Genomic DNA, 25,263 nt, shown 5'->3' with positions numbered 1-25,263 from the left:
CCCATCTGGATGTTTTTGGTCATGCGGTCCAGCTGACAGGAAGTCCATGAAAAGATTCAGGAACCGTTTTCACGTTGTGATTTTATTACAGTAGAATTTAATAAAGCACACAATGACACAGCTCTATGATTGGTAAATATTTGACACGGCAGAGCAAAAAACTGCTAAAATGTAAGCATAGTTATAACTTATTAATTCGTAAATCTGCTAACATTTAGCTCGATGTGACTTGTGGCAGAAGCCAAACAGAAAGCAGACTCTTTCTGGCTACCCCATTCTTCTGTGTGGTACTCTGGTCCTGAGCAGATAAAAAGCTCTGATTGGCTGAGTAGAGCCACATTGGATGACAAGGTCAGTCAGAGGTTGGAAGACTGCTTGATGCTGTGAAAGGACACTCTGCTTGGTGATGTGGGCAGGGATGTAGCTCGCACCACCCGGCTGCGGATTGAGTGACGATCCTGCCAACGAATCCAGCGCTTCCTTACCGCAGAGCGTACCTGGACCCACACACAGGTAGATGGACAAGTAAGGACATGCTGTCAGAAAAATGTGGTTGCCACCCCATAGACCTGAAGACCAACCCAGAACCCTGAAGACATCCTGAACCCTGAAGACCAACCCAGAACCCTGAAGACCACCACAGAGACCTGATGCCAATCCAAAACCCTGAAGACCACCACAGAGACCTGATGCCAATCCAGAACCCTGAAGACCAACCCAGAGACCTGATGCCAACCCACAACCCTGAACACCACCCCATAGACCTGAAAGCCAATCCAGAACCCTGAAGACCAATCCAGAACCCTGAAAACCAACCCAGAACCCTGAAGATCACCCCATATACCTGAAAACTGCCTCAGAACTTGGATTGGTTCTGAAGAAAAGTCCAGAACCCTGAAGACCAACCCTGAACCCTGTAGACCAACCCAGAACCCTGAAGACCAATCCAGAACCCTGAAGACCAACCCAGAACCCTGAAGACCAATCCAGAACCCTGAAAACCAACCCAGAACCCTGAAGATCACCCCATATACCTGAAAACTGCCCCAGAACTTGGATTGGTTCTGAAGAAAAGTCCAGAACCCTGAAGACCAACCCTGAACCCTGTAGACCAACACAGAACCCAGAACCCTGAAGACCAACCCAGAACTCTGAATACCAACCCAGAACTTTGAACACCAACCCAGAGACCTAAGACCAACTCTGAACCCTGTAGACCAACACAGAACCCAGAACCCTGAAGACCAACCCAGAACCCTGAAGACCAACCCAGAACCCTGAAGACCAATCCAGAACCCTGAAAACCAACCCAGAACCCTGAAGATCACCCCATATACCTGAAAACTGCCCCAGAACTTGGATTGGTTCTGAAGAAAAGTCCAGAACCCTGAAGACCAACCCTGAACCCTGTAGACCAACACAGAACCCAGAACCCTGAAGACCAACCCAGAACTCTGAATACCAACCCAGAACTTTGAACACCAACCCAGAGACCTAAGACCAACTCTGAACCCTGTAGACCAACACAGAACCCAGAACCCTGAAGACCAACCCAGAACCCTGAAGACCAACCCAGAACCCTGAAGACCAACCCTGAACCCTGTAGACCAACACAGAACCCAGAACCCTGAAGACCAACCCAGAACTCTGAATACCAACCCAGAACTTTGAACACCAACCCAGAGACCTAAGACCAACTCTGAACCCTGTAGACCAACACAGAACCCAGAACCCTGAAGACCAACCCAGAACCCTGAAGACCAACCCAGAACTCTGAATACCAACCCAGAACTCTGAATACCAACCCAGAACCCTGAACACCAACCCAGAGACCTGATGCCAACCCAGAACCCTGAAGACCAACCCTGAACCCTGAACACCAACCCAGAGACCTGATGCCAACCCAGAACACTGAAGACTAACCAAGAACTTTGAAGACCAACCCAGAGACCTGATACCAACCCAGAACACTGAAGACTAACCAAGAACTTTGAAGACCAACCCAGAGACCTGATACCAACCCAGAGACTGGCAGACCAAGCCGTAATCCTGAATTACCTCACTGTTGAGGAAACAGTAGAAGACTGAGACAAAGAAGCCCTGTGGAAACACAAAGAGAGGCGGAATCAGGATGAAGGTTATCCATCTGTTTATGTTTGTGTGAACATAAGCTAAGCTAATCCTCTGGGGAACATGGGCTGTGTCTCAGTCTGTTAGTGCGCTGGAATGCAGTGCGTAGTGCACACTACGGTGGGTAAGTACTGTCCCAAATGGAACATGGACGTAGAGCACTAACCGGTAGTGATGAACTCACATTTGACCACAATTATTCTGCCACCAAAAGTAAAACAAAGCGCTAAATAAGGAGAATGAATTTACTTCTCATGAAACTCCATCGCATTAAAGGTGACGAAGGATCCTCCTCCGATTGGCTGAACATGAGTTGGTACGTATATTTATTTATTTCTAACGTGTATGACCCGCCTGCATACGTACCCAGAGTGCGGACCTGTTGCCAGTCCCGCTTCATTGTTGGCTCATTGTTTCAGAGACGGTTCGTCCCACTAAATTGTTTTTAGGAAGTTGTAATAAATAAATGAACAAATCCAGCAAACATAACTTTATGTATCATATCATCATATATTATGGCCTACACTAGAGGGATCTATCTCAGTTGTTAACAATACAAAGCAACATCAGACTGTCATGTGTCTCTGCATGTCTCCCACAGGCTTATTAATATAATAAAGTTTAAATCAAAACACTAATAAAACAGTTTTAAATATGCAAAGATATTTTCAGTATAAAAATGTCCTTTACATGAAACACGTGTTTTAACTGGTGTTTACTCTGATGCTGTGCACATCTGGCAACAGGAAAAGGATTATAAATGATAATGTAGGGAATGTAATGCTGTAAAGAAGATGCTCAGACACAGAGATGCAGCAAAGTTGTTACAGAAACATTTTATTGAATCCTTTATTGAATCTCCTCCTGCTTGTAGCGGTCCATCTTCCTCATGACGCTCCTCAGGCAGCCTGTCTGAACCCACCTGCAAGCTCGCTTCACCTGCTGCCTGTCAGAAGCCAGGTGTGTGTGGAGAGGTCTTTCAGGACCCTAGAGACCAGGTGGAGGTCCGTCTTTCAGGACCCTAGAGACCAGGTGGAGGTCCGTCTTTCAGGACCCTAGAGACCAGGTGGAGGTCCGTCTTTCAGGATCCTAGAGACCAGGTGGAGGTCCGTCTTTCAGGATCCTAGAGACCAGGTGGAGGTCCGTCTTTCAGGATCCTAGAGACCAGGTGGAGGTCTGTCTTTCAGGATCCTAGAGACCAGGTGGAGGTCCGTCTTTCAGGACCCTAGAGACCAGGTGGAGGTCCGTCTTTCAGGATCCTGGAGACCAGGTGGAGGTCCGTCTTTCAGGATCCTAGAGACCAGGTGGAGGTCCGTCTTTCAGGACCCTAGAGACCAGGTGGAGGTCCGTCTTTCAGGATCCTAGAGACCAGGTGGAGGTCCGTCTTTCAGGATCCTAGAGACCAGGTGGAGGTCCGTCTTTCAGGATCCTAGAGACCAGGTGGAGGTCCGTCTTTCAGGATCCTAGAGACCAGGTGGAGTTCCGTCTTTCAGGATCCTAGAGACCAGGTGGAGGTCCGTCTTTCAGGATCCTAGAGACCAGGTGGAGGTCCGTCTTTCAGGATCCTAGAGACCAGGTGGAGGTCAGTCTTTCAGGATCCTAGAGACCAGGTGGAGGTCTGTCTTTCAGGATCCTAGAGACCAGGTGGAGGTCCGTCTTTCAGGACCCTAGAGACCAGGTGGAGGTCCGTCTTTCAGGATCATAGAGACCAGGTGGAGGTCCGTCTTTCAGGATCCTAGAGACCAGGTGGAGGTCCGTCTTTCAGGATCCTAGAGACCAGGTGGAGGTCCGTCTTTCAGGACCCCAGAGACCAGGTGGAGGTCCGTCTTTCAGGATCCCAGAGACCAGGTGGAGGTCCGTCTTTCAGGATCCTAGAGACCAGGTGGAGGTCTGTCTTTCAGGATCCCAGAGACCAGGTGGAGGTCCGTCTTTCAGGATCCCAGAGACCAGGTGGAGGTCCGTCTTTCAGGATCCTAGAGACCAGGTGGAGGTCCGTCTTTCAGGACCCTAGAGACCAGGTGGAGGTCCGTCTTTCAGGACCCTAGAGACCAGGTGGAGGTCCGTCTTTCAGGATCATAGAGACCAGGTGGAGGTCTGTCTTTCAGGATCCCAGAGACCAGGTGGAGGTCCGTCTTTCAGGATCCCAGAGACCAGGTGGAGGTCCGTCTTTCAGGATCCCAGAGACCAGGTGGAGGTCCGTCTTTCAGGACCCTAGAGACCAGGTGGAGGTCCGTCTTTCAGGACCCTAGAGACCAGGTGGAGGTCCGTCTTTCAGGATCCTAGAGACCAGGTGGAGGTCCGTCTTTCAGGGTCCTAGAGACCAGGTGGAGGTCCGTCTTTCAGGACCCTAGAGACCAGGTGGAGGTCCGTCTTTCAGGATCCTAGAGACCAGGTGGAGGTCCGTCTTTCAGGATCCTAGAGACCAGGTGGAGTTCCGTCTTTCAGGATCCTAGAGACCAGGTGGAGGTCCGTCTTTCAGGATCCTAGAGACCAGGTGGAGGTCCGTCTTTCAGGATCCTAGAGACCAGGTGGAGGTCCGTCTTTCAGGATCCTAGAGACCAGGTGGAGGTCCGTCTTTCAGGATCCTAGAGACCAGGTGGAGGTCCGTCTTTCAGGATCCTAGAGACCAGGTGGAGGTCCGTCTTTCAGGACCCCAGAGACCAGGTGGAGGTCCGTCTTTCAGGATCCCAGAGACCAGGTGGAGGTCCGTCTTTCAGGATCCTAGAGACCAGGTGGAGGTCTGTCTTTCAGGATCCCAGAGACCAGGTGGAGGTCCGTCTTTCAGGATCCCAGAGACCAGGTGGAGGTCCGTCTTTCAGGATCCTAGAGACCAGGTGGAGGTCCGTCTTTCAGGACCCTAGAGACCAGGTGGAGGTCCGTCTTTCAGGACCCTAGAGACCAGGTGGAGGTCCGTCTTTCAGGATCATAGAGACCAGGTGGAGGTCTGTCTTTCAGGATCCCAGAGACCAGGTGGAGGTCCGTCTTTCAGGATCCCAGAGACCAGGTGGAGGTCCGTCTTTCAGGATCCCAGAGACCAGGTGGAGGTCCGTCTTTCAGGACCCTAGAGACCAGGTGGAGGTCCGTCTTTCAGGACCCTAGAGACCAGGTGGAGGTCCGTCTTTCAGGATCCTAGAGACCAGGTGGAGGTCCGTCTTTCAGGGTCCTAGAGACCAGGTGGAGGTCCGTCTTTCAGGACCCTAGAGACCAGGTGGAGGTCCGTCTTTCAGGATCCTAGAGACCAGGTGGAGGTCCGTCTTTCAGGATCCTAGAGACCAGGTGGAGTTCCGTCTTTCAGGATCCTAGAGACCAGGTGGAGGTCCGTCTTTCAGGATCCTAGAGACCAGGTGGAGGTCCGTCTTTCAGGATCCTAGAGACCAGGTGGAGGTCCGTCTTTCAGGATCCTAGAGACCAGGTGGAGGTCCGTCTTTCAGGACCCTAGAGACCAGGTGGAGGTCCGTCTTTCAGGACCCTAGAGACCAGGTGGAGGTCCGTCTTTCAGGATCCTAGAGACCAGGTGGAGGTCCGTCTTTCAGGGTCCTAGAGACCAGGTGGAGGTCCGTCTTTCAGGACCCTAGAGACCAGGTGGAGGTCCGTCTTTCAGGATCCTAGAGACCAGGTGGAGGTCCGTCTTTCAGGATCCTAGAGACCAGGTGGAGTTCCGTCTTTCAGGATCCTAGAGACCAGGTGGAGGTCCGTCTTTCAGGATCCTAGAGACCAGGTGGAGGTCCGTCTTTCAGGATCCTAGAGACCAGGTGGAGGTCCGTCTTTCAGGATCCTAGAGACCAGGTGGAGGTCCGTCTTTCAGGATCCCAGAGACCAGGTGGAGGTCCGTCTTTCAGGATCCTAGAGACCAGGTGGAGGTCCGTCTTTCAGGACCCTAGAGACCAGGTGGAGGTCCGTCTTTCAGGACCCTAGAGACCAGGTGGAGGTCCGTCTTTCAGGACCCTAGAGACCAGGTGGAGGTCCGTCTTTCAGGATCCTAGAGACCAGGTGGAGGTCCGTCTTTCAGGGTCCTAGAGACCAGGTGGAGGTCCGTCTTTCAGGACCCTAGAGACCAGGTGGAGGTCCGTCTTTCAGGATCCTAGAGACCAGGTGGAGGTCCGTCTTTCAGGATCCTAGAGACCAGGTGGAGTTCCGTCTTTCAGGATCCTAGAGACCAGGTGGAGGTCCGTCTTTCAGGATCCTAGAGACCAGGTGGAGGTCTGTCTTTCAGGACCCTAGAGACCAGGTGGAGGTCCGTCTTTCAGGACCCTAGAGACCAGGTGGAGGTCCGTCTTTCAGGACCCTAGAGACCAGGTGGAGGTCCGTCTTTCAGGATCCTAGAGACCAGGTGGAGTTCCGTCTTTCAGGATCCTAGAGACCAGGTGGAGGTCCGTCTTTCAGGATCCTAGAGACCAGGTGGAGGTCCGTCTTTCAGGATCCTAGAGACCAGGTGGAGGTCCGCCTTTCAGGATCCTAGAGACCAGGTGGAGGTCCGTCTTTCAGGATCCTAGAGACCAGGTGGAGGTCCGTCTTCCTAAAGGCTCTGGAAGGAGGTGAAGTACGTCCACCGTCCTCCACAACATCTGCATGAGCAGCGGTGACCTTCTGGAGCCAGATGATGATGATGATGATGATGAAGATGTCAGGAGGGCAGCTGGGGAACAACCAGCAGGAGAACCAGCAGCATCTCCAGGAACCGTCTGTGAGGCTGATGAGAGGCAGAGGATGGTAATGATGTGTTACTCCCCAGATCATGACTGCATTTATATCTAAACAATAAATAATTTGGCGAATGGGAAACAAATTGTGTGTCTCTATATGATGAAGATCTACAATGAACTTCTCTTTACATTGTTCTAATATAATTAAATATTTTGTAATGATTAATTTATTACCATAAAGAAAACACACGGAACATTCAGTAAATATTACATGACACCAACTACAACGTAAACTAACACACACACACACACACACACACACACACACACACACACACACACGATGGATTTTCAATCAGAGACAGACGAGGTGGAGCCATGCAGAAGAAAGTTACACACTTTGCACTCTAATAATCAAACCAACTAAATTCACTACTATGTTTATTTTATATCTATATTTTCTCGTTCAGTCTCAGCAGTTCAGATCTGACGATACGATGCAGATTTACGGCATCAGTGGTAACCATAGTAACGGACCGCTCTCTAAAAACTGGCGCTATATCGGTATTAATAGTTTACGGTATAAACACCACAATGCTTCATCTGGACGTTCAGCATGGATGAATGAACATACAGAACCTATAACATTCATCATTTATAACACATATAACCTGTATACGTCCACTACAGCGGATAAAAACTGCTAACAGTGTGCTAACCTACGGTGCTAACTACCGAGTCTGACAAATGGTCAGATCCATAACTGTCGTCAGGGATAGATTAGCAGGCTGCAGTATACATCACAATCATAACGGGATAATTTAATACTTACATTTATACAAATGAATCCCCGCCTGGACCGGCGTTAAACTCCGCCATTATTTACCTGGTAAACTGATGGAAAGTCCATCCTCTTCCGCTACATCAGCAAAATGGCGTCGATTTAGTGCGAAGTGTCCATCGTTCCACACTGCATTTATGGGCGGGTTTAGGGCAGCATCCGGGTACTTTCAGTGCAACGAGTTTTTTGCACAAAAGTCAGTGTAAACGCACTGAAACATAGTGCACGAAGTAGTGTTAGTGCGCTGATTGAGACACAGCCATGATCTATTTCTGGTCAGTCTGCAGATACAGCTGCTTCCAGCTCTTTATAATATCCACACCTTGTTCACCAAGATCCACCATAAGGCCACCTCTGTGAGATGTCACCTTTAAAGTGTGGCTCAGATTCAGGTCTGGCTTCAGGCCGTCTGCACATGGCAACAGTTCCAGACTCTGGTTTGAGCTAAAACTGGGCTCAGCTTGATGGTGGATGTGACTTTGTGCGTGAATGTGGTGGAGGTTTGGATGGAGTATGGGTCTTGAACCACCTGAAAGGACTCCAGAATGGAGTTGAAGTAGATGAAAACCATCTGAGCAACCTGGTCCTCTCCACCAGGATTCACAAAGAACAACATGTAGGTGATCCCCAGCAGCGGCAGCAGCACCAGAGTGGCCTTCACCGCCTTCCTGCAGACAAGACGGCAATGAGCTCATTTGTCAGGATGACCGCCATTGTCCAACTATATATATATATATATATATATATAAAATATATATATATTATATATATATATATATATATATATATATATATATATATATATATATATATATATATATATATATATATAATATATATATATATATATATATATATATATATATATTAATATATATATATATATTATATATTATATATATATATATATATAAAAAATATATATATATATATATATATATATATATATATATATATATTATATTATATATATATATATATATATATATATATATATATATATATATATATATATATATATATATATATATAAAATAACATCATTAATCCAGTGATTGTGCCCCTACATGAACAGCACAGGCCTAATTTCATCTTCATGGACGACAATGCTCCTGCTCATCGAGGCCGCATCATCAGGGAACGGCTGTTGGAGACTGGTGTACCTCAAATGGAACGGCCTGCACTCTCTCCAGACCTGAATCCCATTGAAAACCTGTGGGATCAGCTGAGCCGTCGTGTAGAGGCTCGAGACCCTGCACCCCAGAACCTCAATGACCTGAGGGCTGCCCTTCAAGAAGAGTGGGATGCCATGCCTCAGCAGGCAATAAGTTGCCTTGTGAACAGCATGAGACGTCGTTGTCAAGCTGTAATTGATGCTCAAGGGCACATGACCAGATATTGAGACGTTCACATTTTTTGTTGTGGTGTAACTACCATTGTTGTTACCTTTTGTGTTGAATGAATGTTTTGAGATGAGGAAATCAGTAGTGCATCCTTCTACTTAAATGTCTTACTTTTATTATATCACTGTAGCATGAACATATTGCATTTTTCATAAATTTCACCTGAAAGCCAAATATCCCTAACTTTTTGTGAGTAGTGTATACATATATATATATATATAAGTTTAGAGACTTGGTCCTCATTCAGAGGGCAGAAAGAGCAAAGTGAGGCACCACTAGCTGGATGTGGTGGACTGAGCTGGTCAGGCTCAGAGAAGTGATTCCTGATGGTAGCAACCTTTTCAGTAAAACAGGAAGCCAACATGTCTGCAGTCAGCGTGGCGGGAGGCTGAGCAGCTGCTGGAGAAAGAAGACAGTTAAAGGCCATGAACAGCTGCCGTGTGTTGGGAGCATTGTGGATCTGCTTCTGATAGAAGTCTATGTTGGCAGCCGTCAGGCTGGATGTGAAGACTGAGAGGTTCTGCTGGGACTCTGACAAGTCAGGGACTTCTTTTCTTTCTGCTGGCCTGAGACCTGCTCTGTGACGTCTCAGTGAGCCATGGACTGGGAGGGTTTAGTCTGGCTGCTTTAGACAGCAGAGGACAGAGTTTGTCCAGAGAGGAGGCCAGAGAGGAGCAGAGTGTTTCTGGAGCCTCATTAACAGACAGGAAGGAGGAGTCTGAGTGGGAAGGGACGCTAGAGGAAACCTGCTCACACAGCTGTGTAGGGGTGACACATCCCAGCTTTCTGTGCTAGGAAACCAGCTTTGGAGCCTCCTGAGTGTCATGAGGAAGGAGGGCTGAGAATGTGACCAGGAGGTGGTCTGACAGGTGCGGGGGGGGGACTGGCAGATCAGCTGTGGACCAGTTTCTGGTCAGTGCATATGAGGGGCGAGTTGGGTTGAATGATCATGCGTGACGCTCAGACTGCCCACTGTAAGGACAGCCACATGACCAACCAGAAGTAGGGTCAGTAAAGCCAGTCAGAGCCCCCCCTGCCAGAGGACACAGGTCCTAGGCAAGCAGCTTGCCAGGTACAGGCCCCCATGCACAAGTCAGGGACAGAATTAAGGACCCCAAGAGCCATCCACCATCCGGGGAAGACCTGGCTCAACACCAGGGAGGGCAGAGACCAGACACCCTCCCACCACAGGCCTGTGCCCACCCAAGTGACCCAGCCAAGCATTCCCGAGACCACAATGTCCCCGAGTGGCCCTTCCATTATTCCACAACCTATACCTCCCCCTGGCAAGCCCCCTTCCCCATTCCTGCCCTAGCCAATCTTCCCAACCCACCCAACCCCATACCTTCATCAGCAAAGCCCCTACCGTCCCCGGGCCAACCCCCCCCCCCACATTTCTTCCTGAAAGATGATGGTTCCTAACAGTCCTTTCAGTTTTTTAATCATGGATCAGGTAGTATTTGATAGATAGAAGTATGCCAAGGGACAGACCTGTATACCAGGAGACAATGCTCTGCTGCCTGCAACATCTTCCAGTATGACCAGTATGGCAGTGGGTCAGCGATGGTCTCTTTCCAATACACATTTATGATGTCACATGTCATCCAGACTATGTCCAGCTGTGTTCATACCTGTACTGGATGGTCTCGGAGGTTGTCGACGCCCTCAGTTTGGTCATCAAGATCCGAACGATATTAAATAGGAAGATAAAGTTTATCTGAGGACAGAAAGACCAATAGTTACTGTTTTTTACTGGGTTAGATGATGTGGTTACTGATTCTCACTGGGTTAAATCTTGTAGTTATTGATTTTTGCTGGGTTGGATGATATGGCTACTGGTTTTGACTGGGTTAAACAATGCAGTTACTGGTTGATAATGCAGTTACTAGACTAGGCTGAAGACTTATCTTTTTGATAAGTCCTATAGCTAGGGATGGTTAGCATCCCTTAGTTATGCTGCTATAGGTTTAGACTGCTGAGGGACATTTCCTGATACATTGAGCTTCTTTCTCTTTATCTCTCTCTTATCCCCCCCCCCCCCATAACAGCGTTGCATCATTAACATGTATGTCTCCTGTCTCAGCAGGTCTCCCTGGCCGGGAGTAGCAGTTCATGTTGTCTGTTGTCTTTCTGTCCTCTTCCCCCCACACAGCAGAGGCAGATGGCTGCCTGTCCTGAGCCGGGTTCTGCCGGAGGTTTCCTTCCTGTTAAAAGGGAGTGTTTTCCTTCCCACTGTCGCCAGTGTGCTTGCTCAGGATGGGAGATTGAGTTGGACTCAACTCAATCTGTCTGTAAAGCGTCTTGAGATGGCATTGCCGTGATTTGACGCCCCCCCCCAAGCTGCCACCTTATCACTTTCATATGTCCTGTAGATCATAGGAACCTGGAGATAGGGCACAGTGGTGAGTCCCTAGTGGCTGGTGTTCATCACAACGGACAACAGGGTTTCTTCCACCTTCGGGTGGGGGGGGGACGGGTCCTGACTGTTGTCTGCGCTTATGCACAGAACAGCAGTTCAGAGTACCCACCCTTTCTGGAGTCCTTGGAGGGAGTGCTGGAGGGTGCTTCTTCTGGTGACTTCATTGTTTTGCTGGGGGACTTCAATGCTCACGTGGGTGATGGCAGCGGGACCTGCTGGTTGGCAGTAATCCCAGAACTCAATGTGATGGAAGGTTTCTGACCTTGACTCGGGACTTTGTGTGGCGGTGGAGAGAATACTTTTAATACCTACTCAATCCTACCAACAAGTCTTCCAATGATGAGGCAAACTGGGGGACTCAGGGGTGGACTCTCCTATCTCTAGCGCTGAGGTCGCTGAGGTTGTTAAAAAGCCCTTCAGGAGATTGGCCCAGAGTTTTTTAAGGCTCTGGATGCTGTCTGGCTGTTTTGGTTGACATGCATCTGCAACATCACATTGACATCGGGGACAGTGCCTCTGGACAGGCAGACCTGAGTTGTGGTCCCCTTTCCAAAAAGGCGAACCAGTGGGTTTGCTCAAACTACAGGGGGATCACACTCCTCAGCCTCCTCTGTAAAGTCTATTCAGGGGTCCTGGAGATGAGCATCTGTTGGATGGTCAAACCCCAGACTGAAGAGGACCAGTGTGGTGATTGTCCTGGTCATGAAACACTGAATCAGCTGTGCATCCTTATCAGGGTCCTGGAGGGGGCGAGGGAGTTTGCCCAACCAGTCTACAAGTGCTTTGTGGACATGGAGATGGCGTTTGATTGTGTTCCTCGAGGAGTCCTTTGGGAGGTGTGCTGGGAAGTATGGGATACCAGACCACCTTGCACCAGCTGTCTGCTCCCCGTACAGTCAGTGTCAGAGCTTGGTCCACATTCCTGGCAGTAAGTTGGATTTGTTTCCAGTGAGGGATGGAGTCCACCAAGACTGCTCTGTCACCAATTCTGTTCACCACTTATGGACAGAATTTCAGGCTCCCCCAGGACGAGCTGGCAAATGCTGCCCCAATTTTAAATAAGCACCAGAAAATGGGTGCATGGATGGATGGTTGAATTTAAAGTGGACTAGTTGAATTTAGGGTGAGCTCGTGGACAGATGGTGTTCTTACCAGCAAGACCACGATCATCGGACCTTGGAAGATGTAGTCTGTATAAATGCCTTCTCTTTTTCCAAACCAGCATCTACCAATCAAAGGAGAAAAGCAAATCAGGAGGAGCTAACATCTCAATGTCCCTCAAATGCACAACATTTTTTTGATCAGAAACTGGATAACCTGACAGTAACCATAGCAACAACCCTGAAAGCAGTCAACTGGTTGGCACACAACAGTAAACTTCCTGTTTGATCACATGACTCACTTCTCATTGTCATAGTAAAATTTTCCAAACGCCCATGTCACGATGATAGGAAAAGGAACACCTGTGGACAGATGGACAGGTGAGTAGAGAACACACACAAGGTGACAGACAGGAGAACAGACAGGTTGACACACCCCAGCCAATACAGATGAACATCCACTTCCTGAGTCTGTCAGTGGAGTAGGTGAGGACAACGGCCGTGTGGAGGTAACATCCTTCACCAAACATCCAGAAGAAGTTCGTCACATGGAAGTAGTTATACGCTGATGTCACCAACCTGTACCACACCTGAGGAAGAGGAGGAGGAAAGATGTGTCCTGTCTTCATGCTCAAGAAATCACTGCTTATTTTTATGATTACTGTGTGTGTGGTGACCTGGTTGCCCTCGGTAACTGAGGGGTTCATGGTGAACTGTACAATGAACCAGATAGTGTTCCTCAAGATGAAGGCTGAGATCAGATTCCAGTGAATTATGTTCCGTAGACAGCGAATACTCCTGACAAGACAAATATAAAGACCTTGATTATGGGGATTTTTACAGAAACTATGACAACAGCCATTTTCAATATAGTCCTGTCTCCATGGAGACAAGAGAGCAGGAAGTGAGGTGGTTGACCGTGAGACATTGTTGGCATAATATGGATTTAGATCTTTCACCTTACAGGGAAACGTCACAAGGTGGAAAACTGAAACATAACAGCAACATAGATGTTACCACATTCTGTGTTAGAGGTCATGGTTCTCTGTTAGATGTCATGGTTCTCTGTTAGATGTCATGGTTCTCTGTTAGAGGTCTTGGTTCTATGTTAGAGGTCATGGTTCTATGTTAGAGGTCATGGTTCTCTGTTAGAGGTCATGGTTCTCTGTTAGATGTCATGGTTCTCTGTTAGATGTCATGGTTCTCTGTTAGATGTCATGGTTCTCTGTTAGAGGTCATGGTTCTATGTTAGAGGTCATGGTTCTCTGTTAGAGGTCATGGTTTTCTGTTAGAGGTCATGGTTCTATGTTAGAGGTCATGGTTCTCTGTTAGATGTCATGGTTCTCTGTTAGAGGTCATGGTTCTATGTTAGATGTCATGGTTCTCTGTTAGAGGTCATGGTTTTCTGTTAGAGGTCATGGTTCTATGTTAGAGGTCATGGTTCTCTGTTAGATGTCATGGTTCTCTGTTAGATGTCATGGTTCTCTGTTAGATGTCATGGTTCTCTGTTAGAGGTCATGGTTCTATGTTAGAGGTCATGGTTCTCTGTTAGAGGTCATGGTTTTCTGTTAGAGGTCATGGTTCTATGTTAGAGGTCATGGTTCTCTGTTAGATGTCATGGTTCTCTGTTAGAGGTCATGGTTCTATGTTAGAGGTCATGGTTCTCTGTTAGAGGTCATGGTTTTCTGTTAGAGGTCATGGTTCTATGTTAGAGGTCATGGTTCTATGTTAGAGGTCATGGTTCTCTGTTAGATGTCATGGTTCTCTGTTAGAGGTCATGGTTCTATGTTAGAGGTCATGGTTCTCTGTTAGATGTCATGGTTCTCTGTTAGAGGTCATGGTTCTCTGTTAGAGGTCATGGTTCTCTGTTAGAGGTCATGGTTCTCTGTTAGAGGTCTTGGTTCTCTGTTAGATGTCATGGTTCTCTGTTAGAGGTCATGGTTCTCTGTTAGAGGTCTTGGTTCTCTGTTAGAGGTCATGGTTCTATGTTAGATGTCATGGTTTTCTGTTAGAGGTCTTGGTTCTCTGTTAGATGTCATGGTTCTCTGTTAGAGGTCTTGGTTCTCTGTTAGAGGTCATGGTTCTATGTTAGATGTCATGGTTTTCTGTTAGAGGTCTTGGTTCTCTGTTTGATGTCATGGTTCTATGTTAGAGGTCTTGGTTCTCTGTTAGAGGTCTTGGTTCTCTGTTAGATGTCATGGTTCTCTGTTAGATGTCATGGTTCTATGTTAGAGGGCATGGTTCTCTGTTAGAGGTCATGGTTCTATGTTAGAGGTCATGGTTCTCTGTTAGATGTCATGGTTCTCTGTTAGATGTCATGGTTCTCTGTTAGATGTCATGGTTCTATGTTAGAGGTCATGGTTCTCTGTTAGAGGTCATGGTTCTATGTTAGAGGTCATGGTTCTCTGTTAGATGTCATGGTTCTCTGTTAGAGGTCTTGGTTCTCTGTTAGATGTCATGGTTCTCTGTTAGAGGTCTTGGTTCTCTGTTAGAGGTCATGGTTCTATGTTAGATGTCATGGTTCTCTGTTAGAGGTCTTGGTTCTATGTTAGAGGTCATGGTTCTATGTTAGAGGTCATGGTTCTCTGTTAGAGGTCATGGTTCTCTGTTAGATGTCATGGTTCTCTGTTAGATGTCATGGTTCTCTGTTAGATGTCATGGTTCTCTGTTAGAGGTCATGGTTCTATGTTAGAGGTCATGGTTCTCTGTTAGAGGTCATGGTTTTCTGTTAGAGGTCATGGTTCTATGTTAGAGGTCATGGTTCTCTGTTAGATGTCATGGTTCTCTGTTAGAGGTCATGGTTCTATGTTAGATGTCATGGTTCTCTGTTAGAGGTCATGGTTTTCTGTTAGAGGTCATGGTTCTATGTTAGAGGTCATGGTTCTCTGTTAGATGTCATGGTTCTCTGTTAGATGTCATGGTTCTCTGTTAGATGTCATGGTTCTCTGTTAGAGGTCATGGTTCTATGTTAGAGGTCATGGTTCTCTGTTAGAGGTCATGGTTTTCTGTTAGAGGTCATGGTTCTATGTTAGAGGTCATGGTTCTCTGTTAGATGTCATGGTTCTCTGTTAGAGGTCATGGTTCTATGTTAGAGGTCATGGTTCTCTGTTAGAGGTCATGGTTTTCTGTTAGAGGTCATGGTTCTATGTTAGAGGTCATGGTTCTATGTTAGAGGTCATGGTTCTCTGTTAGATGTCATGGTTCTCTGTTAGAGGTCATGGTTCTATGTTAGAGGTCATGGTTCTCTGTTAGATGTCATGGTTCTCTGTTAGAGGTCATGGTTCTCTGTTAGAGGTCATGGTTCTCTGTTAGAGGTCATGGTTCTCTGTTAGAGGTCATGGTTCTCTGTTAGAGGTCTTGGTTCTCTGTTAGATGTCATGGTTCTCTGTTAGAGGTCATGGTTCTCTGTTAGAGGTCTTGGTTCTCTGTTAGAGGTCATGGTTCTATGTTAGATGTCATGGTTTTCTGTTAGAGGTCTTGGTTCTCTGTTAGATGTCATGGTTCTCTGTTAGAGGTCTTGGTTCTCTGTTAGAGGTCATGGTTCTATGTTAGATGTCATGGTTTTCTGTTAGAGGTCTTGGTTCTCTGTTTGATGTCATGGTTCTATGTTAGAGGTCTTGGTTCTCTGTTAGAGGTCTTGGTTCTCTGTTAGATGTCATGGTTCTCTGTTAGATGTCATGGTTCTCTGTTAGATGTCATGGTTCTATGTTAGAGGGCATGGTTCTCTGTTAGAGGTCATGGTTCTATGTTAGAGGTCATGGTTCTCTGTTAGATGTCATGGTTCTCTGTTAGATGTCATGGTTCTCTGTTAGATGTCATGGTTCTATGTTAGAGGTCATGGTTCTCTGTTAGAGGTCATGGTTCTATGTTAGAGGTCATGGTTCTCTGTTAGATGTCATGGTTCTCTGTTAGAGGTCTTGGTTCTCTGTTAGATGTCATGGTTCTCTGTTAGATGTCATGGTTCTCTGTTAGAGGTCTTGGTTCTCTGTTAGAGGTCATGGTTCTATGTTAGATGTCATGGTTCTCTGTTAGATGTCATGGTTCTCTGTTAGAGGTCATGGTTCTATGTTAGATGTCATGGTTCTCTGTTAGAGGTCTTGGTTCTCTGTTTGATGTCATGGTTCTCTGTTAGAGGTCTTGGTTCTCTGTTAGATGTCATGGTTCTCTGTTAGATGTCATGGTTCTCTGTTAGAGGTCTTGGTTCTCTGTTAGATGTCATGGTTCTCTGTAAGAGGTCTTGGTTCTCTGTTAGAGGTCTTGGTTCTATATAGAAGTCTTGGTTCTCTGTTAGAGGTCTTGGTTCTCTGTTAGAGGTCTTGGTTCTCTGTTAGAGGTCTTGGTTCTCTGTTAAGAGGTCATGGTTCTATGTTAGAGGTCTTGGTTCTATATAGAGGTTTTGGTTCTATGTTAGAGGTCTTGGTTCTCTGTTAGAGGTCTTGGTTCCATATAGAGGTCATGGTTCTATGTTAGAGGTCTTGGTTCTATATAGAGGTCTTGGTTCTATGTTAGAGGTCTTGGTTCTCTGTTAGAGGTCTTGGTTCTATATAGAGGTCATGGTTCTATGTTAGAGGTCTTGGTTCTACATTGAGGTCATTGTTCTATGCTAGAGGTGTTGGTTCTATATAGAGGTCATGGTTCTATGTTAGAGGTCAAATCAAATCAAAGATACTTCATCCATCCCAGAGGGGAAATTCAGAGTCCAAGCCAGCTCGTCCAAGGTTTGACATACAGACACTTAAGGTTTGGCCGTGCAGCCAGTTTTTTTTTTTTACCGGCGCTGCCTTGCAAGATAAGAACAGAGATACATTAGGATCATAGGTGGTCGAGTGAAAAAAAAAAGGTCATGTAACTCCGGACATACAGAGACATGTCCGGACAGAGAAAAAAAACTCATACACTGAAGAAAAAACTAAAACAAGACACATAAAGTCCATGGAGGCGGTGAGTCATGTGGGAGGGGACTGGGGGTGGTTGAGGAGGGGGGGACAGAGTATCTATGAACATGTCTTCTTCCGTTCTCAGGGGGAAGCTGAATCCAGATATGATTGTTTGGGTTCCAGGTAAGGAAAACAATTTGCCCTCGGCCTTGAGTCCATAGCCGTGACAGAATTCTGGCAGCCTGCTAGTTGTTGCCAGAATCTCACGGGTCTTGAGATGGATCAGGATTCCACCAGCGCCAATCAGCAGAATCCTGGTCACCAATAATCCAAAGATGTAAACATCCTCGGAGGACAGAATCGGCAGACACACCGGTCCCCATCTGGCCCATGAGTCCTGAACGTATCCAGCCGGAAGCGTCCCCTCAGGACATGCAGGCTCCCCTCTTCCGATCTACATGTTGAGAAAATTTGATCAATTGCGTTGAGAGACCAGCCGATCAGATCCATGATGTAAATTTGAGTGGAAGTAAAGAGATGTAAAAAGAGGCACAGAGTCAGACAGGACAAAGTTGCAGGCCAGAGTGGGAGGGAGGGGGAGGAAACAGAGCAAAAGAGAGAAGCGTCTACCTTTGCTGAGAGCAGGAGTGGAAAGGAGAGGTCATGGTTCTCCCTCAGGACTCTTGTGCTGACCGGACTCGACCGTAAGCAGGATGCCAGTCTGGTCCATAATAGTCATCTGGCTGTCGTCCCGGAGCTGGTCCGCAGAATCAACAACATGGAGAAAATGTCTGCTAGGATCGGTGGAAATTGACCCCCCCCCCCCCATTCGGCTGTCTGGAGCTGCCTGCCTGAGACCTGCTATGGACTCAAGGCCGAGGGCAAATTGTTTTCCTCGCCTGGAACCCAGACAACAATCATATCAGGATTCGGCTTCCCAGCGACCTTGAGCCGGTGCAACCCCCCCTGAGAATGGAAGAAGAAATGGTCATAGATGCTCTGTCCCCCTCCTCATCCACCCCCAGTCCCCTCCTACACAACTCACCACCTCCCTGGACTTTGTGTGTCTTGTTTGAGTTTGTGCTTAAATGTATGAGGTTTCTTTCTCTGTCTCTTCAGACTGCACCATCTAGTGGCGCGGTCTGGAGTTACATGACCTTTTTTCCCTCGAGCCCCTATTATCTTTTGTATCTCTGTTCTGTTCTCTGTTATATGGCGGCGCCAATAAAACTGGCTGTGTGGCCTGAGTTTAAGTTTGGTTCTGTATTCTTCTTTTGTCATTATTGTTACATGACTGGATGTCAAACCTTGGACGAGCTGGCTTGAACTTTGAATTACCCCTCAGGGATGAATAAAGTATCTTTGATTTGATGGTTCTCTGTTAGATGTCATGGTTTTCCGTTAGAGGTCGTGGTTCTCTTTTAGAGGTCATAGTTGATTGTTTGACGTCATGGTTTTCTGTCAGAAGTCATGGTTCTCTCTTTGAGTTGATGGTTCTCTGTCAGATGTCTTCTTCATCATCTTATCCGGGGTCGGGTCGCGGGGGCAGCAGCAGGGAAGCCCAGACTTCCCTCTCCCCAGCCACATTTACCAACTCTGCGGGGGGATCCCGAGGCGTTCCCAGGCCAGCCGAGAGATATAATCCCTCCAGCGTGTCTTGGATCTTCCCCGGGGTCTCCTCCCGGAGGGACGGGCCTGGAACACCTCACCAGGGAGGTCCAGGAGGCATCCTGACCAGATGCCCGAGCCACCTCAACTGGTTCCTCTCGATGCGGAGGAGCAGCGGCTCTACTCTGATCTCCTCCCGGATGACCGAGCTCCTCACCCTATCTCTAAGGGAGAGCCCGGCCACCCTGCGGAGGAAACCCAATTCTGCCGCCTGTATACGAGATCTCCTTCTTTCGGTCACGACCCACAGCTCATGACCATAGGTGAGGGTAGGAACGTAGATCGACTGGTAAATCGAGAGCTTCGCCTTCTGACTCAGCTCCTTCTTCACCACGACAGACCGGTGCAGAGTCCGCATTACTGCAGACGCCGCTCCGATCCGTCTGTCGGTCTCACGCTCCATCCTTCCCTCACTCGTGAATAAGACCCCGAGATATTTAAACTCCTCCACTTGAGGCAGGACCTGACTCCCGACCCGGAGAGGGCAATCCACCCTATTCCGGCTGGGGACCATGGTCTCAGATTTGGAGGTGCTGATTCTCATCCCAGCCGCTTCACACTTGGCCGCGAATCGCTTAAGCGAGAGCTGGAGATCACAACCAGATGAAAACCACACTGCTCCTCCTCAATCCGGGATTCGACTATCCGGCGGACCCTCCTCTCCAGGACCCCTGAATAGACCTTACCAGGGAGGCTGAGGAGTGTGATTCCCCTGTAATTGGAACACACCCTCCGGTCCCCCTTCTTAAAAAGGGGGACCACCACCCCAGTCTGCCAGTCCAGCGGCGCTGCCCCCGATGTCCATGCGATGCTGCAGAGGCGTGTCAGCCAGGACAGCCCCACAGCATCCAGAGCCTTAAGGAACTCCGGGCGGATCTCATCCACCCCCGGGGCCTTGCCGCCAAGGAGCTTTTTGACCACCTCAGCGACTTCAGCCCCAGAGATAGGAGAGTCCACCCCTGAGTCCACCAGCTCTGCTTCCTCATGGGAAGACGTGTTGGTAGGATTGAGGAGGTCTTCGAAGTATTCCCTCCACCGACCCACAACGTCCCGAGTTGAGGTCAGCAGCTCCCCATCTCCACTGTACACAGTATTGACGGAGCACTGCTTCCCCCTCCTGAGCTGCCGGATGGTGGACCAGAATCTCCTCGAAGCCGTCCGGAAGTCTTTCTCCATGGCCTCGCCGAACTCCTCCCATGCCCGAGTTTTTGCCTCGGCAACAGCCGAAGCCGCATGCCGCTTAGCCTTTCAGTACCCATCAGCTGCCTCCAGAGTCCCACAGGCCAAGAAGGCCCGATAGGACTCCTTCTTCAGCTTGACGGCATCCCTCACTGCTGGTGTCCACCAACGAGTCCTGGGATTACCGCCACGACAGGCACCAAAGACCTTACGGCCACAGCTCCGGCTGGCCGCCTCAACAATAGAGACACGGAACACAGCCCATTCAGACTCAATGTCCCCTGCCTCACTCGGGACATGGTTGAAGCTCTGCTGAAGGTGGGAGTTGAAGCTCGCTCTGACAGGGGACTCTATGATAGGGGCCAGACGTTCCCAGCAGACCCTCACAACACGTTTGAGCCTGCCAGATCTGACCGGCTTCCTCCCCCACCATCTGAGCCAACTCACCACCAGGTGGTGATCAGTTGAAGCTCCGCCCCCCTCTTCACCCGAGTGTCCAAGGCATGTGGCCGCAGGTCCGATGATACGACTACAAAATCGATCATGGACCTGCGGTCCAGGGAATCCTGATGCCAGGTGTACATATGGACACTTTTATGTTGGAACATGGTGTTCGTTATGGACAATCCATGATGAGCACAGAAGTCCAATAACAAAACGGAGGGAAACTACCCTTTCATCCACCGGGGTAAACCCCAACGTGCAGGCACCAAGCTGGGGGCTGATGAGAATGCCCACACCTGCTCGGCGCCTCTCACCATGAGCAACTCCAGAGTGGAAGAAGGTCCAGCCCCTCTCGAGGGTTCTGGTTCCAGAGCCCAAGCCATGCGTCGAGGTGAGTCCAACTATATCTAGCCGGAACCGCTCAACCTCGCGCACAAGCTCAGGCTCCTTCCCCACCAGAGAGGTGACGTTCCACGTCCCTAGAGCCAGCTTCTGCAGCCGGGGATCGGACCGCCAGGATCCCCGCCTCTTGCTGCCGCCCAGCTCACATTGGACCCGACCCCTACGGCTCCTCCCGCAGATGGTGAGCCCACGGGAGGCGGGGCCCATGTAACCCTTTCGGGCTGAGCCCGACCGGGCCCCATGGGCGAAGGCCCGGCCACCTGACGCTCGCTCTTGTACCCCGCCTCCAGGCCTGGCTCCAGAGGGGGGTCCCGGTAACCCGCGTCCGGGCAAGGGAACATTCATGCCCAGGTTGGTCGTCATCATAGAGGTCTATGAGCCGTGCTTGGTCTGGTCCCTCCCCTAGACACCTGTTTGCCATGGGTGACCCTACCAGGGGCATAAAGCCCCCGACAACATAGCTGCTAGGATCTTCGGGACACACAAACCCCTCCACCATGATAAGGTGACGGCTCAGGGAGGGGTCTGTCAGATGTCACGGTTCTCTTTAAGAGGTCATGGTTCTCTTTTAGAGGTCATGGTTCATATTGTAGTTTTGAGTTCTGTTTTAGAGGTTGTGGTTCTGTGGTCAGTGATTATCCATCAACAACATGTTTCTGACAGAAAATCCAGGAATCTGAAACAAGTCTGACATGATAACCCAAAGATCCGACTGGGTCTTTAAGGGCTTCCAGTTCTGGTTGGTCCTGACTGATGCTGGTTTACCTGAGTCTCGTGAAGAAAATGAAGGCAAGCAGCAGTGCTCCCAGAGAGATGCAGTGACCCAGATAGTTAATGAAGACAGCCACCTGGTAGTGGACTTTACTCTTCGTCTGCCGGTTCTAAAACCCAGAAACAGACAGTGTGTTATTGTGTGTACATATGCATGTGTGTTGGTATACGTGAAGCGATTATACAAATGCAACCACGCCTCTTCTCAAGATGAGAAGCAGGACACATCATGCATATTTCTCTCTCATTAATCACTGCTCTGTGATTGGTCGACTGCCAGCTCTGTGGTTCAATCAGAGCAGAGCAGGAAGAAAGTAACAGCTTCTCTCAGTGGGAAAGACACACACAATATGGGAACCAACACAGTCTGTTGGTTTTCATGTCTTCATGAGGACTCTCAGGACCAGAGGACGAGCAGACGAAGACCAGATGACAACACGTTAACAGAGGAAGACCAGAAGACACAGAGAGGATGACCTCTCTCTAATATAGAGCTCAAACAGCCACACGAACGTCTCACAATGAGGACGGCGTCTTCAGAGGATGTGAAACTGTTGGAGAAAAAATCAACCAATGAACGACGACGCTCAGATCAGTGAGAAGGTACAAAAGTTTTACTTGCAAGGTGTTCACACAAGCCAGCAGACAAGGGGCTGGTGGACCAACAACCAACTGAGAATTACACCCTTATTTACTCTTCTTTCCCAAACCCCGTCAGGGAATTTCATCCCTAGAGTGAGGTTTACAACGCCAATCTCCAGCAGGCTTAAGCCTGTTCCATCCTCCACGAGAAGCAAGAACTGAGTTCTTGTTCTCGTGGCTGCAAGAACAAGAAAAAACGTCTTGTTCGTCAGGTCCATACATACTACACAAGAAGCACGTCTGCAGCGGGGAGGGATCACTGGGCTGTCTGCTTTATGTGCAGAGAACCCGGTTGTTACCTCCGCCGAGGAGGTTGTTTACCTCGGCGTCTTTTTGCTTAAGATAACTTAAAAGGTTACGGAGGTATTTTATAAATATTTCAAGAGTTGTTGCAAATGTAAAAATGAAGAACTGATTAAATCCTGGTGGTGATCCGGATCACCGTTTGGATCCAGGAATGTTTTAAAAGGATTCTTAAACATTGTGCTTGGTGGAGGTTTCCGCTCTCTGAGTTTCTAGTTTCATATTTAACGAGCAGCTTCGTCCAAGGCGGGTCGTGCACGCGGCAGGGCGGGTCGTGCACGCGGCAGGGTCAGAGTGTTTTATTGCCACATTTAAAAATGTTGGTACTTTCTCACCACCTCGATCAGCTGTTTTATCAAAACACTCCGTTTTGCCGGCAACAGGAAACACACGGAAGCAGCAACTCCGCTTCCTGCTTTCTCTGTGTTAACCACGCCCACCTCCAATATCCGACCAATCACACGATACTTCTTGCAGCCCTGCAAGAAAAAAGTTCTGCCAGCCCGGTGTGTCAAGAACTGTCCTCAAATACGTCCGCGAGAACAAAATGACGTCATTTTCCTCTTGGAGCCTCGAGAACAAGAAAAAAGTTCTCGCTTCTCGTGGAGGATGTAACAGGCTTTAGTGTCCTTTGTAGATGTTTGCATTTCAGAGACTCTTTGAAGTAGATATGAACTCTTCTACAAACATTATTTTGACCCTCTGTCCTCTACAGAGCTTCACAATATAATAATTACAAGATTTTTCCAACAGAAACTCACACCAACCACCCACTCATCGGGTCCAGATGGTTCCTGCTGACGTTTTCATCTCTGAGCCGCGTGTGTGGGTGTGTGTGTGATCTGTTGCCTGAACTGATGAATATCAGACCGAAAATACTGGGTGCGAAATGGTAAAAATGGAACAAACTTCCAGGGATTTTGAGAATCAGGTAAAAACAGAAAAGCTAATTAAAGAATAAACAAACATATAAACTAACAGATAAAACCTGCAGAAAGCATAAATTAGACACATACATGCAAACAAACGTGTCGTGTGATGGATTCATCTGTCCAACATGTAGGAAACTGACAAAAACAGAGAAATGATGACATGAATGAACCAGATCAGAACTTTGTGATTTAGACTAATATATTGATGAATCTCACCAGCAAAATGATCTCAGTGCACTGACTGTAGTTCCCTCGAGGAGCCCAGGTACCGTTGGACTGACACTCCCTGTAGACCCGGTCTGAAGAAAAACCACAAATGGGATCAATGAGGTGAACAGGTGTGATGGTGAACAGGTGTGGAGGTTGTGGTGGAATTATGCGTATAGTGTAGTTTTAATATGTTACTCATTTATTAAGTTTCTTTTAAGTAGTACAAGATATATATTCTGCATAGTTAGAGTAGTTCAGTAAGCTTGCTTTAGTAGATTCATGCATAAAACTAAGTGTTCTGTTCAAGGCCTGTTTCAGCTTTGACTGTTGTTATCTCCAAGCTAGCAGTTGTTTTGACTAGTGCTGCCAGGCAGAGGTTGTTTGTGTTTGCCTAAAGAACACTGTAGCACACTGAGCAGGGGCAGAGCTCTCAAGACCTCTTGCTCCCAACATCTGTACATGCCCAATAAATTGAACAGAAAACAGTTGATTTATAGATTTATTTCTCTTCGGATAAATTCCACGACAATTTGGTGTCAGAAGTGGGATCCCATGTGTTTCTGCCAGGACCAGACTGAGGGGCAGGCTGCCGGAATCCAAACAGATTCATCTTCAAACCTCGAATAGGCCTTAAGAGTGACGAGGGCCACAGTCACCGGTTTCGGTCGAGCACGACGGGATCTCAACCCACCTGTGGGTTTATCTGGTGAGAAGGATATTTTTCCAAATTAGGATCTGATTTGTTTGTTTATAAAATTTGTCGACAGTTTTCATAATAACGGTGGTTGCGCTCCTTTTCCCCAGGACTGACTTTGACAATAAATAAAAATAAAGCAAAAATAAAACAAAAACAGAGACATAGACTCTACAAGATCAGGTTCCTAAACGAAGTCCTGTGAGTAGAAATGACTGACTATTCTGACATAACAGAAATATAAGACCAGGTGACGATGGGGACTATAGGGGGAAAGGAGGAGCAACCTAAACCAAATTCTATGAAGGTGTTTTTAAAGCAGAAATATGGTGAAGACGTAAGTAGATTTTTAACGTTCTGCTGTGAAGAATGTGGGTTTCCAGAAGGAAGCTTTATGAGCATGTATCAGATGGAAGAGTTAGAACAGAAAAATAAATTAATGTGCAGGCTGGTTCACTCTCCATAAGAGGAATTAAAAACAGTGAGTTGTGTGGAAATATTGTAGGAGATTTTTTGCTATTTTTTGTGATTCTTTTCATGGGTGGATTAAAACTGTGATTGGCTGGCTTGGTTGACGTCACAGGGCCATAGCGGCCATTCACACA

General features: G+C 48.0%; 1 protein-coding gene across 1 annotated transcript in view; it reads right to left on the bottom strand.

Moving 5' to 3' along the window:
- Nucleotides 1-234: 234 nt before the first annotated feature.
- Nucleotides 235-25,263, bottom strand: part of LOC306765707 (uncharacterized protein) — a gene marked incomplete at its 5' end in the record, with an annotated part of 42,455 nt that continues 17,426 nt past the window's right edge. Inside the window, 10 exons of the mRNA XM_079253192.1 lie at nucleotides 235-497; nucleotides 2,059-2,100; nucleotides 8,144-8,282; nucleotides 10,649-10,734; nucleotides 12,589-12,661; nucleotides 12,839-12,899; nucleotides 12,973-13,126; nucleotides 13,214-13,334; nucleotides 21,872-21,987; nucleotides 23,971-24,053. Of these exons, the coding sequence (XP_079109318.1) occupies nucleotides 357-497; nucleotides 2,059-2,100; nucleotides 8,144-8,282; nucleotides 10,649-10,734; nucleotides 12,589-12,661; nucleotides 12,839-12,899; nucleotides 12,973-13,126; nucleotides 13,214-13,334; nucleotides 21,872-21,987; nucleotides 23,971-24,053 (1,016 nt within the window). The 3' untranslated portion in view covers nucleotides 235-356. The remainder of the gene's footprint in view (nucleotides 498-2,058; nucleotides 2,101-8,143; nucleotides 8,283-10,648; nucleotides 10,735-12,588; nucleotides 12,662-12,838; nucleotides 12,900-12,972; nucleotides 13,127-13,213; nucleotides 13,335-21,871; nucleotides 21,988-23,970; nucleotides 24,054-25,263) is intronic.

This window comes from Telmatherina bonti, assembly GCF_933228915.1.
Source record: "Telmatherina bonti genome assembly, chromosome: 14".
In the NCBI taxonomy this organism is placed as follows: domain Eukaryota; kingdom Metazoa; phylum Chordata; class Actinopteri; order Atheriniformes; family Telmatherinidae; genus Telmatherina; species Telmatherina bonti.
This window is presented reverse-complemented; position numbering and strand designations above follow the sequence as displayed.